This window comes from Cygnus olor, chromosome 9 (genome assembly GCF_009769625.2).
Source record: "Cygnus olor isolate bCygOlo1 chromosome 9, bCygOlo1.pri.v2, whole genome shotgun sequence".
In the NCBI taxonomy this organism is placed as follows: domain Eukaryota; kingdom Metazoa; phylum Chordata; class Aves; order Anseriformes; family Anatidae; genus Cygnus; species Cygnus olor.
The window spans coordinates 12,303,437-12,316,623 of NC_049177.1; the positions used below are offsets into that span (position 1 = coordinate 12,303,437).

General features: G+C 40.7%; 1 protein-coding gene across 4 annotated transcripts in view; it reads right to left on the reverse strand.

Moving 5' to 3' along the window:
* ARHGEF4 (Rho guanine nucleotide exchange factor 4) overlaps window positions 1-13,187 on the reverse strand; it is a 216,203-nt gene that overhangs the window by 91,680 nt on the left and 111,336 nt on the right. For 3 of the 4 annotated variants that reach the window (XM_040567480.1, XM_040567482.1, XM_040567481.1), the window contains exon 6: window positions 13,049-13,178. In XM_040567480.1, coding sequence (XP_040423414.1) covers window positions 13,049-13,178 — 130 coding nt within the window. Of the gene's footprint in view, window positions 1-6,210; window positions 6,581-13,048; window positions 13,179-13,187 lie in introns of those variants that run through there. The other variant, XM_040567483.1, reaches the window with a different exon arrangement.

Below are 13,187 nucleotides of genomic sequence, written 5' to 3' on the forward strand. Positions count from 1 at the left end.
GACATGAACAGAAGTCACAAAACAGAAGCAGCTCCAGCAGTCTTGGGGTGGCACCTGTTCCACAGATTAGACTGAGTCTTATTGCTACAGCTGAGCCTTTTATTCCCATATAGTTTTTTTTTTTTAATTCAATTATCACATACAGACAGTTTTACCTCCTCTAAACTTGTTTATGCCATGATTTTTCTCAAGATCACTGAAAAGAACCTCAATGACACTTCCAAGAACAGGGAGCTATGTCCAATTAGTGCACGTACAATCTATGTACTCTTCCTTTTCTTTTTGAAGCAATCTATGAACTGCACTTTCTAAACGCCAAGTATGTCTTTCTGCATGTGCATTTGAGTAGTGATCTTGGTTCGTACTTAGCTGAGGGCTTTTAATACCTGGCACGGAAAGCTTAAACATCTTAATCCTTCCTGCCCGTTTAAACTAATCATTTTGTGTTAATACTAGGTTTCCTATCACATCTTTTTGCCTATGCCTGCAAGGACAGACTTTAATAAGAATGTGATCAAAGGCAGCTAACTAGTAGCAAGCTATGGCCCCATCAGCTCACACCCAAGCTAATGTCTTGCTTTCATGCACATACACACCGCCTTTACCTGCAGTTTTGGTGGTAATGGCACAGCCACCTAACGTAGTCAGTATTCATGCTTACACAGACAGCTTTGGGACTGCACAGCAGAACAGCACCCCATGCAGCCTTGTGCACCCAGCTTGTTCCTGGTATTTTTAGGCAACTTAGGGTTGCCTAAAACTAAGTAGGTTGGTTTTAACAAACCTCAGACTACAAAGGATTTTGAGATGAGGCAGGATTTTTAATTAAAACAGAAACCTCCACAGATAGTCACTGACCCGCAGGAGACCATTATGCTTCTCTAATCCTTCAAAAATACTTATTATGATACAGAACAATTGGAGGACAAGGATGTTAGTGGCGAATAAGCTTAGTTGCACACAAGTTTAACAAGTTAAAGGGTACGCCCCCATGGCAAAGTACAGAAATTACTCTTAATTATTATTGCTTAATCTAACAACTAAGCAATATTAGTGAAAATTCATCATGTATAGGGAATTATATATAGCCTTCATGGCAATTGAGCATGTACACTATTTACCAGCACATATTATTACACATTTTTTCCACTGCTTTTGTTAAAAAAAAAAAAAAGCAAGTCCAGAAGTAGGTCCAGATGAACCAGCACATGCAACAGTTACTCCCAAGCTTCTGCGTGTCCACCCAAAGGTATGAGAAAGGAAGGTCAGGGAGGCTTCACAGTACCTCCTCATTCCCCTTTGGACCAGGTGAGTTTCCTGATGCAAGAGCTGTAATGCTGGTAGTCCCCAGATTAGGTGGCATTAAACTGTTTCACTTCTACCTGACAAAACAGGAGCAACTTGGATGAACCTGAAATCAAGTGTTGATCTGAAGGGCTACTTTAAATGCAACTGAGTCTTTGAGGAAATACAGCCTTAGAAGATGCCACATTCCTTAGAAAGGACAATATTACTCACAGTCCAAACATCCTTTCTGGGAGATGTTTTGAAAGCAGTCAAGCAAAAAAAATTTTTTTTCTTTAAATCGAGGTGATGATGTACACCCATGGAAGCCTCACTGGAACATGATGAGAATAAGCATTTACTCCTTTTAACGCAAAATAAAAAAATCTCATTAAAAATTCATTAAAAAATTCGTTACAAATGAATCCTCACAGAGAGAAAAATCAGAGTCAATTTAGCATGGATTGTTGTTTTTAGGATTGTTGTATTTGTTTTTTAAAATCATTAATGAATTGTTCAGAAGATGAGTAGAAGTTCTTCTGGCAGATGACGCAGGAAATACGTTGGGTGGAATGGAACACATAGGACATGCTACAATGCAAGCAATGAATCCAGCTGAAATCTGAGCTCACAATTTGCCAAATCAAGGGTGAAACATAACATCAGCATCCTATAGTGCATGCTTTGAAGCACCTTTTTTTTTTTTTTTTGGTCTTCAGAAGCATTCTGAAACACTTTGAACCTCAAATCAATCTCCTGTTGTGTGACCTCTAACTCCTGCTGACTAGGTGACCCTGGAGAAAGAAGGGTCAGTGAAATAACGCACTGCAGTCCACGAACACAGTTGCACACCTCAGTACCAAAAAGGCAGAGCTAGGGGAAGAAAAAGGAAAAATAAAGAGTCCAAAATAAAACTTCTTGCCAAACAAGAGAGATGCAAACCATTTGCCACAGCTCTAATACTGGCTCCCTCTTAAGCCACAATAATGAAATGAATGACTTCAAAATACTGTTTTATTGCTTTTGTTGTTGTTGTTGTTGTTGTTTGTTTTGTTTTTTTAGGTCTAAATGAAAATAACTACCCACTCCATGTTTTCTCGTTGTTTTGAGGCCACATTCCCAAGACAAGTACATGAGCATTTCAGTATATAGAAACTGTGCAGTGGTGCACTGAAGTGTAGTCTGTACAATTACTACATATTCACAAATACACAGAAGATCTCTTTGGGAAATTACATCGACCTAGTTTACCAAGTGGCAACCCCCCTTTTAGTCCTTCTCAAGTTAGACAAGCAAAAGAATACACAGACTATTAATGAGGTCAGGATTGGACTAGCAACAAAGGAACTGGAAAAGCAGAGACCTACTCACAAGCTAGATTCTGGAAATATGCTAAAGGAAACAAACTTTTCAGTAGAGCTGTAAAACAGTGGTGAATGAGATATACGCAGCATGAGCCTGGGATACGTCTTGCCTAGGAAACCGGGGTTAGAGTGCCCGTAGTGCCACTGAATTACTTGCTGGAGCAGTGTCACAGCTGACCTTTTATTTGGATGCCTCGTGTCTTTTTGTCCCGCTGAGATACATAAAGCCTGATTTTCAGAATTGCTGAGCAATCCTAGCTCCCACTCATTTTCTCGCTGGAGTACTGCAGAGGCCAAACATTTGGAAATTGCTTGCAAGTATTTAAAAATAGGTATCTAAACAGCAAGGCTACTATTTGAGTATGAAACTATATATACATCTCTTTTTTATCCTAAATCAAACTCTGAAAGCCTCTGGGCCCTGTGCAAGGGTTATTAATGCTTACGAAGTCCTCTGGCATCCTCAAATGGAGAGCTAAGTAGAACTGCAAAGCATTCCCTCTTTTCATGTTTATATTTAGCCTCAGGGAGAGGGACTCTCTCATGTAACATAACATATATTGACATTTAGACCAAAAATGCCATTGACTGACATTAAAAAAGTAGAAGTTTTCAATTTATATAAAGTCAATCTTTTTACATTTTTTTCCAGATGACATTTGCAAAGCAGTTTGCACTGTAGCAATTGGTCTTTTCTCTTTCATTTCTTTATCACGTATACAACTTCCCTTTTGATCAATACAGGAAAGTCAATTCCAAAACAAAAAGAACTGTACTTGATTACTGAATGCAGAGAAAGAATTTAAATTGAAAACTGCTTTTCCCCCTTGCAAATTTGGGAGAACACTATCTTTTCTATGTAGGAGATGTCTGTATTTCTGAGGTCACGCATTCTCAGCTATATACATGTATAAACATACATCCATCTTTACACTCTCTTGAAATCTGAGTTATGTAAAAACCTCAAACTGCTGCATTCCAGTTGTACTGAAGATCTCTCATCTCCTTTTCACCTCTACATTTCAATCACTTAAATCTAGTCTCTTTCTCTGAGGTCTCAGAGAAGAACAAACTCAGTATGAAGATCCCTATAGAAAATTGTGTTCACACTGGAAGGAAAAAAAACACACACCAAAACCAAACATCTGCCAAGTCCACCTATCCAGCCTCAAGGCCACTTCTGGAAACCCAGAACCACTTATTAATAAACTGTAATCAGGGAAAGAAATTGACTCATCTTCCAGCCTTTTTAAATGCACCATTGGGTAGTTCATGGTGTCTGCACACAGTTTGTACTCATTTTTCCCCTGACTTCCTGACATGACACCCCGACGTGCTGAAGACTGCCATGCTTCACCAGCTAAGGTGAGGTGAAATCTTTCTCGGACACCGCTATGCATTTCAGTTATTGCTGCTTTCACACGCACTGCCAGCTGCTATTGCTGCTGCTGTTTTTCTTTTTCTCTTTAAGCAGTATATTAATTTTTTCATTCAAAAATGTTATTTAGCATATACTTAAAGAAATCCTGCCTTGTTCCTCTGCCCGATAATTGGCGTTGATGGCAAGGAGCAGCTCCTTACCATGGCTGCCTCAGTTTAATACAGAGAAGAATACAGAGAGAGCAGAACCAAAACAAAGTAAATTCTTTTGAGAGATGCATTGCTTTTAAGGCTTAATCTTAACTCTGACCTGAATTTTGTTAGTTACTAGGGGTAACCTGCTCAGATATCTCTGCCCATAAGACACTTACCAACAACAGCATTTTTGAGGCAGCAAGGAGCCTGAATTAGTGATCTTTTATTATTATACTGATATACCAATATTGTACTTATGAAACTTGATTTGGTTTCTCCCTGTCCACAGTCTACTTCCATACCATTTTCTATTCTATTTCCTCTTATCTCTACATTACCTGCTAAATGCATGCACCCACACAATGACACCATGCCCCCTCCAACCCCCCCCCGGGGAATCAGAACTTGGAAATGAAAGGGCATTTAGAAAAAAAGCTTAACTTCAAAGTTTGGTTTTGTTATCAACCTTGCATCTTTGATATCACTGTACATCATTTATATCAACTGACCTGATTAAGCTCAAGCTTACATCCACAGAGGACAGCTGACAGCAAATCCTCTAAGACAGAGGTGACTGAAACTACAGTCACTACCCTGTCTGTAGCTCTTGAGTACTTTGAAAAAGGTTCCAGTGCCAGGGCTACTTTATGACAGTGTCAGAGCTATTCTGGGAATTATTTACATTCCCAGGTACAGGAGAAAATGAGCCAGCAGATGCGGATACAATTCTGCATCTCAATAGCTTGTATTCCCAGCACAGATCTTTCCCCAAAACAGAAGGCCAACAGCCTGATCTCACCCTGACCTTTTTCTTCCTGCCCTTGGACTCTCAGGACACACGGTAGGTATTCTGTGTTTCTTGGCCACCTGGAAGGTCTGGTGTGTGGGTTACAAAGTCAGATAGGCTGGCCACCCTGCTGTAATCTGTCGCTGTACAACAGTGCCCCTTCTCCCACTTTGGCTGAGGACCTCCAAAGCAGCAATGGAGATTTTGTTAAACAGCCCCAAATCTACAGTAATAGATGGAGTTAAGACCTTTAATTAATTAGAAGTATGCGCAGCTAAAGCAGATCTCACAGAACTACACCTAAAATTCTTCCTAAGGCTTGCCCCTAGCTGAAAGCATCAAGTAATTTTATTAAGGAACTGGCAGTCACTGGTGGCCTTGTCTGAATTTATCTGAGAGAAGAACTCATTTGCAGGTCTTCTAAAAATCTCTCTAGAGACAGCAACAATCAAGCAACAAACTGAACAGCTTAGCGATCGCTGGCCACTAAAATCATTGCCAGACTCCTTTGCTGGTATCAGTTGGGAACGAGAAAGCTTCCTTCCCATGCTTGCAGTTCAAACATTCAAGCCCTAAACAGGCACATCAGTGATTAAAAACTAGAATGCCGGATCCAGGCATGGCAAGCAGAACAGAAGTGGGCTGTGTAAACATACCTCCAAAATCTCTGGTACAAAAAGGAATTAAACCAAGGACAGGAAAATAGAAACCGAACTGGAACAGTGGGCTCAGGGAACTGCCTTTCCTTCTCTCAGTACACAGCAGTGCAAACCCACTTAGCTCTCTTCTGCTGCACAGCACCTCGCTTGGATATTTTCTGAAGGCAACAATACTCTACACAGGCATTTATACAGAAATGACAGCTCTGAGTTTGGGTTCTCTATATATATTAGCTGAAATAAGAAATGCTAAAACAAAAGGACAGCTTTTATCAGGTTTTCAGTGTTTCCCAAGCACTGTTTCCAAAGCCATTAAGAACCTATTTCTTGCCTTCTGACCTAAGACATATTTTAATAGTCTGTGTTGTTCTGCCTCAGTTATAAATCTGCAGAGGGATCAGCTAGCAAACAATTGTTTTGGTTACTTCTCATGACTAAGAGACTGCATATCCCAATGACATACTCTTTTTCAGGTTTCATTTGGTTTCTCAAGGTCAGTGCAATATCATAGAGCAATTTTAAAAAAATAGAAGTCCCTTACCTGTAGCAGAGTGAAGACTCTCCAAGCTCCAGTATCTGGACAGGACACCTCTCATCCCAGTACCACCACCACACACCACCCCACTGCTGTCTGAATCTGAACCCGGTGAGAGCCCAGAGCTTCCACTGCTACTGCAGTTTTCTCCACTGTGTGCCCCACTGGACTCACTGGGGCACTGCTGGGTCCTCATGCAGGCAGGTAAGAGGGAGAGCCAGGGGCTCTGCTGTGCTGGGGGAGAAAATGGGCCGAGCGCTCGGTAGCTGCTCCCAGGGCAGTGGTACCTGGTAGCGCTGTCTGAGGACTGAGCTGGATTCCTATCCTCCTCTCTGCTTGTCTCGATGCATCCTGACATCATAGGGGTCCACTAAGGAGGCTCCCTCTGTGGCATTTCAACTGCTCTCAGCTGCAGCTTCTAACAGCTGATTTTTATTACAGCCAATTTCAAGGCATTAAAAAAGCAAGGGTGGGACAGAGATCTTTCCTCATAATTTAACAGAGTTGTCAGATTAAAAATAAATAAGTGGAAATAGTAGGATTTCATGCTTTTTAAAAATGCCCAAGTGAGAGAGACCTTGTGTTATCTGCTTCCCCTGAGAACTCGGAAAGGACTTAACATATAAACTAATCATGTTTAGAACTGGCTGTGGCTGCTGCTGCTATTAAGAAACTATTTTTGTAAGTCCTCAGAAAAAAAAAGAATTCAAAATGAAATCAAAGCCAGAAAAACACAGATTGAGATTTGGGGATGTTGCAGCTGGGAATTTTGAAAAGTCATTTAATATCGACTCCCAGACTATAGACTTGGGATGGTCTCTATTTCAACATGGTATCTTTGTTAGAGGCCTCAGTCCCACGTGAAACAGCATCACTATTTTTAATTAGATGGTTCTATTTCTCATTACCTAGCATGTGATGCAGTATGCCCCTATAAAAAGGATTCTGAAATAATGGTAGTTTCCCAAGAATGGAGAAATAATTATACTGTTTAACTGCTTTGAAACACCACAAAGGTTTTATGGTAAAGGACATTTCCTGATCACCACTCTGCTAGAGGTATATAAATACCTGCCTTGCAATGGTAGATTTGTCAGACACTATCAAAAATAATTTAAAAGTAGCCACATAGTTTGTACCATTTATGGCAAAAAAAACTTTATAATGTTTCTTGTGCTAGTCACCAGAACATGTGTTTTGATTAAAAGATCAGAACTAGATTGCTTCATTGTGAATTTATCCAGGTCAGCTCAATGGTGGCCAGGTGAGATTCAGTAACTACTCACAAGGGTTTGGACTGAAGTGAACAAGCAGCTCAGCACCACAAGCACAGCTGAGAGGGGGGCAGTCACCCACAGGTGGGACACAAAGGAATGTCCTGAGAAAAATCAAACTGCTCCTACCATTTGCAAAGCGAGCGTGTGTCTAGGCACCCAAACTCAGAACTAGGAGCATAATTTCGTACAAGAAGTGAAAACACTTGTTTAACTATTTCTGTGTTAAGTAATTCTGCCCGAAGTAAATAAAGTCACATTATTAACATGGCCAAAGCCAGCTCCAACAGTGAGATCCCTTTGTCTGTGCAATAGCAGGGAGTACTTTAGGTCAGCAGACTGCTGTCTTACTGAATATTTACTAAGAGACATCCTTTGCCCTCCATCACTGAAGTTTACTATAAAGCATCCAATCATACTAAGACAACTTTTGAGTCCTTAAACATTTCAGCTACTCCTTACAGGAACCTTACAAGGGTCTCCACAGTAACAGCAAAAAAATAAAATAATCTCTCTCCAGTTGACTGTTAGCAAAATAAATAAATAAATGAAAATCCTTTAGTTATCATAACATATAGCTATCAGAATGTATCTTATCCACTTGCACCAAAATATCTTCCCCTAATGCCTCCCAATACAGAAGTGGAAATGTGTTCCCCATTTGACTGCAGTAGAACCACTCTTCTCTATTGATCTAGTCCTTTCAGGGCCTCCTAGAACTGCCTGCATTAAAGTACAAATTGAGAGAAACACTGCCTGATTATAATAACAGGGGAGAAGGTAAGTAAAGTGTAAACAACAGAGATGAATGCAGCTGTTTGGTGGATTTGGGGCATTGAGAAGAGGAAGGGACAGTGCAGGTCCCTAGACATGAGAGGCAATAAGATGCTACATTCAGTCCCAGCTATCCTACTTCTGCTCCTTCAAATCTATGCTTGATACAAGAGGAAGAAAACGCCAAGTAGCTTTATCAGTTCTTGACTGAACTACAAAACCAGACAGTATTCACAGAGACCCTGTAGCAACTGCCCTTGCTCTGCCCCCAACCTGCTTAGGACACTATCTGTTCTTCCACTAACCCTCCCACTCTCTGGACTGAATACACTTGGCAAAGACCAAAAGATGTTTATTCAGGGCCAGAGACAATGGTGCTGTAATCCTAGCAGAAGGTACTACCGCAGTATGCATATGCACTGGAAAGGCATTTTCTAGTGCAAATGAAAGACAGGAAAAATACTACAAGGCCACGCTTTGGCAATAACAATTTAAAATCAGAGTTTTAAAACTACAACCCACCACAGAGGAGTTCCACCTCAGTACAGACCTCATAGCCTTAATTTATTTTTTTTAAATCTACATTGACTTTTTGCTGTGACATTTGATAGAGAAGACAGGACCTTTAAAGTTGCCGTAGCAGATGTCTCCAATTACAGATTAGGGATCTCACTGTGCAGCCTGACCAAGCTAGTCAAGGTAGCCCCAGCCTTGGGCAGCCTGATCCTTAATATCTGCTGGATGCTTTAGACTCTGTAGTCTCTTACCTTTTGAACAGCAATTGCCAGGATCATTCAGGATTTGCTAGGATCTACTTTTTCACTCTTTACTCCACAAAAAGTTTTTATTGATATGCTAAATCTTTTACCTCAATAGCTAACATATACAATCCCACTCAACCTGCTATGACAAATTTTCAGGAACTCGGCTATCACTTCTTGGCCCAGATTTTTATGTTGGATGAAAATCTGAGTGAGCACATGTTATCAGAGACCTCACAGAGTGCAAATATTTGTGACTGTGATTAAACAGAATCAAGGCTGACATAGCAGGTCTAAGATCTCTGTGATTCAGAGAAAGAGTGAAAAATACAATAGACAAAGTGATTACTTTTTAGCCACTTAAATTCAATGGTACTTCCATGGGTTAATTAGAATGGTATTGCCATTTCATGCTACAGCTACAATGATACATTTCTGCATATTTGCACACCGCTTTTTTCTGTGTCCCTTCAAGAACTAAAATGACAAAAATGGGAATAAATAGCTCTGCTTATTATTTTTTCTGAACAACAGGATTGCTAAATATTTATGAAACATAATGAAGTCCTGTTATTGAAGCTAATATTTTCCCTCTTGAATAGATTTCTCCACTGGTTGTCAAACATCTTCACATTAACTGTTGCCAAGTGTGAGCTTAACAGCCCATCTATAGCTGGGAAAATAAGATGAAAGTTGGCCACATGATGTTGAGTAAACAAACAGTCCTTTTGCCTCTGAGAAAAACTTTCCGTTATACCAATCAGGCCAGAGGATAACTCAGAATCATTAAGTGGTCACTGTTTTCCAGGCTCTCAACAGAAGACTCAGACTTTGAGAACTTGGCTTGCCTATTGTTACTGCTCATGCAAGATTTCCAAGGCCCCTAGTACATTCGTTAGTACAGGCCAGCCAGAACAAATGTATGCGTCTCAGGATGGTATAACCAATACCGCCACAGCAGTAGAACACCAGGGCATCTGTAGATATATGATAGCAGGAAAGTTAAAGGTATTTGGCTGTTTAATGACACAGGGAAAATTGCTAGAAAGATTCAGCCTGCATTTAAATAATGATTTAAAATAATACAGGCTTAAGGTCTGTTGTAGCAAAGCTGTATGAGACAAATAAGACCTTGTAATACATTAGTCATGAGTTCCTCTTTTCATGGGGAGACAACAGATCTTGAAGGTTTAAGGGTCATGTGTGTCCCTATCCAAAAGTTTCACAGATTCTCTCAGAGGTAGCAAGGGTAAAACTTCTGTTAGAAGGTAACAAGGACAGGTACAAGGAAAGAAATGTCTCTAGCTAAGAAACACAGAAAGCAGTAAGAGATGGGACTTCTAGGAACTACAAATCCAAGTCTTAGATAATTGCCTGTATCTGTCACCTTGTGACAGTCTCCAGCTGATAAGTCCTGATGAAGAAGCTTGGAAATGGCAGCACCTCCCTCTGCTCTGGTCCTGTGGGCTAGTAGCTCCCATCCCCAAACTGCCCATCCCCTCGCTTGGGACCAGTCTCAGCTACATCCATCAAACAGCTTCCCAGCAACACAACCCAATCTTAGGCAATGTCTTCACATTGCAAATAAACAGATATTGGACTTGGTCGAGAGACAGGGAAGGATAGCATACATAAAACAGCCAAAGGACAAACATGCTGATCCACTGCTTTAAAATCCAAAGCCTTGTTACCTATTATTGCTCCCTCCTGTAATTGTGGGCCCTCCCTGTCTGCCCTTTCCTGGTGGGTCCTGGGTAAAATGGTCTCAAGATTTCAGAGGCTGCCCAAAAGGCAGAAAAGCATTCCCATATCTACATTAGGAAGTGGCTTGTGTCCTAGACTGGTCTTTCACTCTAGCTTCAAATAGCATGGTAAGCCAGGCAGTAAGGGACAGATATATCCCACAAGGTGCAAATTGAAGACATAGGCATAACAAGACAACTACAGGGGAAAGATGCATGATACTCAACAATAGTACCTACCAAAGCATGTGGTAAATCCAAGAATGGCCCTCCAAAATGTTTAAACATTCCTGATTAAGCACATTTTTGTTTGTTTGTTTGCTGTTTTTTGTTTGTTTGTTTTTGCTAACCTGTGTGCGTGTTTGTGTGCTTAACCTCCATACTTCTCTGGAGGAGGCTCAAGACTCTGTCAATCTTTGCTGAATAGAGAAGATAAGTAACACCTCAACTGCTCTTTATTTCACAGGTGTTAGAGCCATCTACTGGTTTCTTACAGTTTTCTCAAGTGGCTGCCCTGGACAGAAGTGGTAACAAGAAGGTAGTCTGCAAAACTTGATCAGAGATAAAGAGCACCACAGCACAGCTGATTCTAACTGCTGGAACATCTATATGACAAGTCTGAGCCCATCTCAATTCTCCCAATTTGACATAAAGGTAGAAAGAACAATGTCTCAGTGCCCTAGTGCCAGTGACTGGTCTTGGAATCTAATGAGTACAGCAGATATGGCGTTAAAAAAATCAAGTCCTTCTCCCAGCACTCGTGATATGTTCTAGTTGGGAACAGGTGGCCTCACCTAAATTAGTAAGTTTGTAGCCAGCTACACTCTTGTTCTCAGGTAATAAGTAGATGCATGACAGAAATTTCAGAGCCATGCATGCCACCTTTTGGGCTAGGATCATGTCAGCTATCTTTTTATACCTGAAGAACTAGAGAGGACTGTGAAAAACCAAGTGTCCCATTTCTAGATAGCATATAGACAGCTACAGGACTACCAATTAGTCCATCTACATCTACTCCTTTTCTCCCCCCCCCCCCCATATATGTGTATATATACACACACACACACACACTATATTAACTCTCCCAGGTCCCAGTTGGGAATTATCATGAAATTTGTATCAGCTGTGACTCAGAAGTTACTTCTATGACAGTGGCATTTAGGGATTTCAGCTAATATCAGAGACATACAGACAATTTGACAATGATAGGTTTCCATCTGGGATTTCCACAAGCTGAGGTGGCAGCTTTTAAAATTCAGCCAGAGAGCTGGTCCTAAGTGTTGGGGGCAACACCAAATGCCTGTGACAGCAAACGATCAAAGCCCTCAGTGCTGAGAGGGCAGAGGCAGGGCTCCTGACACCATGGTAATAAGTAATTTTTTTTCTTATTTCCAGACAAAACCTCATGATTCTGTGCACAAGTTGTACTATGTGTCAGAAAGCAAAACAGTTTTGCTTGACAAGATATTCTGACCATTCGACTCTGATGTAATTAGCAGAGTTATGGTTCCCTAATGAGGTAATTCCAGTAGTGCTTAATGAATGGTACAAAGAGACTTTCTGAGGCAGAAATGGCAGCTTAGCACCCAACCGTAGTTGGCTTTTCCTGCCTAGATTCCTAGCTACCAAACAACTCCCCTGTAACCTGTTTTTCTTATCCCACCCCAAGGTTCTATAGTAGAGATATCTGCAGCGTTTGGGTCAGCACTGTCAGATGAAGAACTTAAAAACCTAGCAAAAATACATCTCACTGTTTAATAACACGTCTTACATTTTAACACTGAAAAAAGCATCAATCACTGAAAATGAAGCAGACACCATACTTCATGTGCATTCTTTGTAAAAATACAGCATACTTGTTCTTTAAGATGATTCTTTTAAAGTACAGGAAATTGTACTTCTAGAGGTTCATTTAGTTACTTTAGTGCCTAATTAGCAACTTGAGAAGAACCTCACTGTAACTACTGTAGTGCTCTCCAGCAAATATACAGCACGGAGTCTGATTTGTCTGCAGAAACCTAATTCAAAAGTGTGATATATATGACATCATCCCAGGTAAGATAGAATTCTTAGGGGACAACACAAGTGTTTTTACATCAAGCCACATTATCATTGCCTTTAGTGAGCTTTTCTTTACTCTAAAGCTAACCACTGCCTTTAAGCGGATTTCTACTCAGATATAGACGGAACACTCGGTGAAAATAAGTTAGTGTTTATCATTCCATTTCCATACTCAATAAACCAGAGTTTAATTCTCTTGCACTTTATGTCAAAGTAAGACTAGTGTACACACCAGGAGCAGAAATGCGCCGTTTCCAGCCCACGCAGTCCAAGCCTGTTGGAGTGCTCTGGGAAAATGGATGCAGTTTCAGTGGTAGGATGTCAAGAGCAATAGCAGATGTGATGGATGCACTCATTCCAGCCTGCAACAA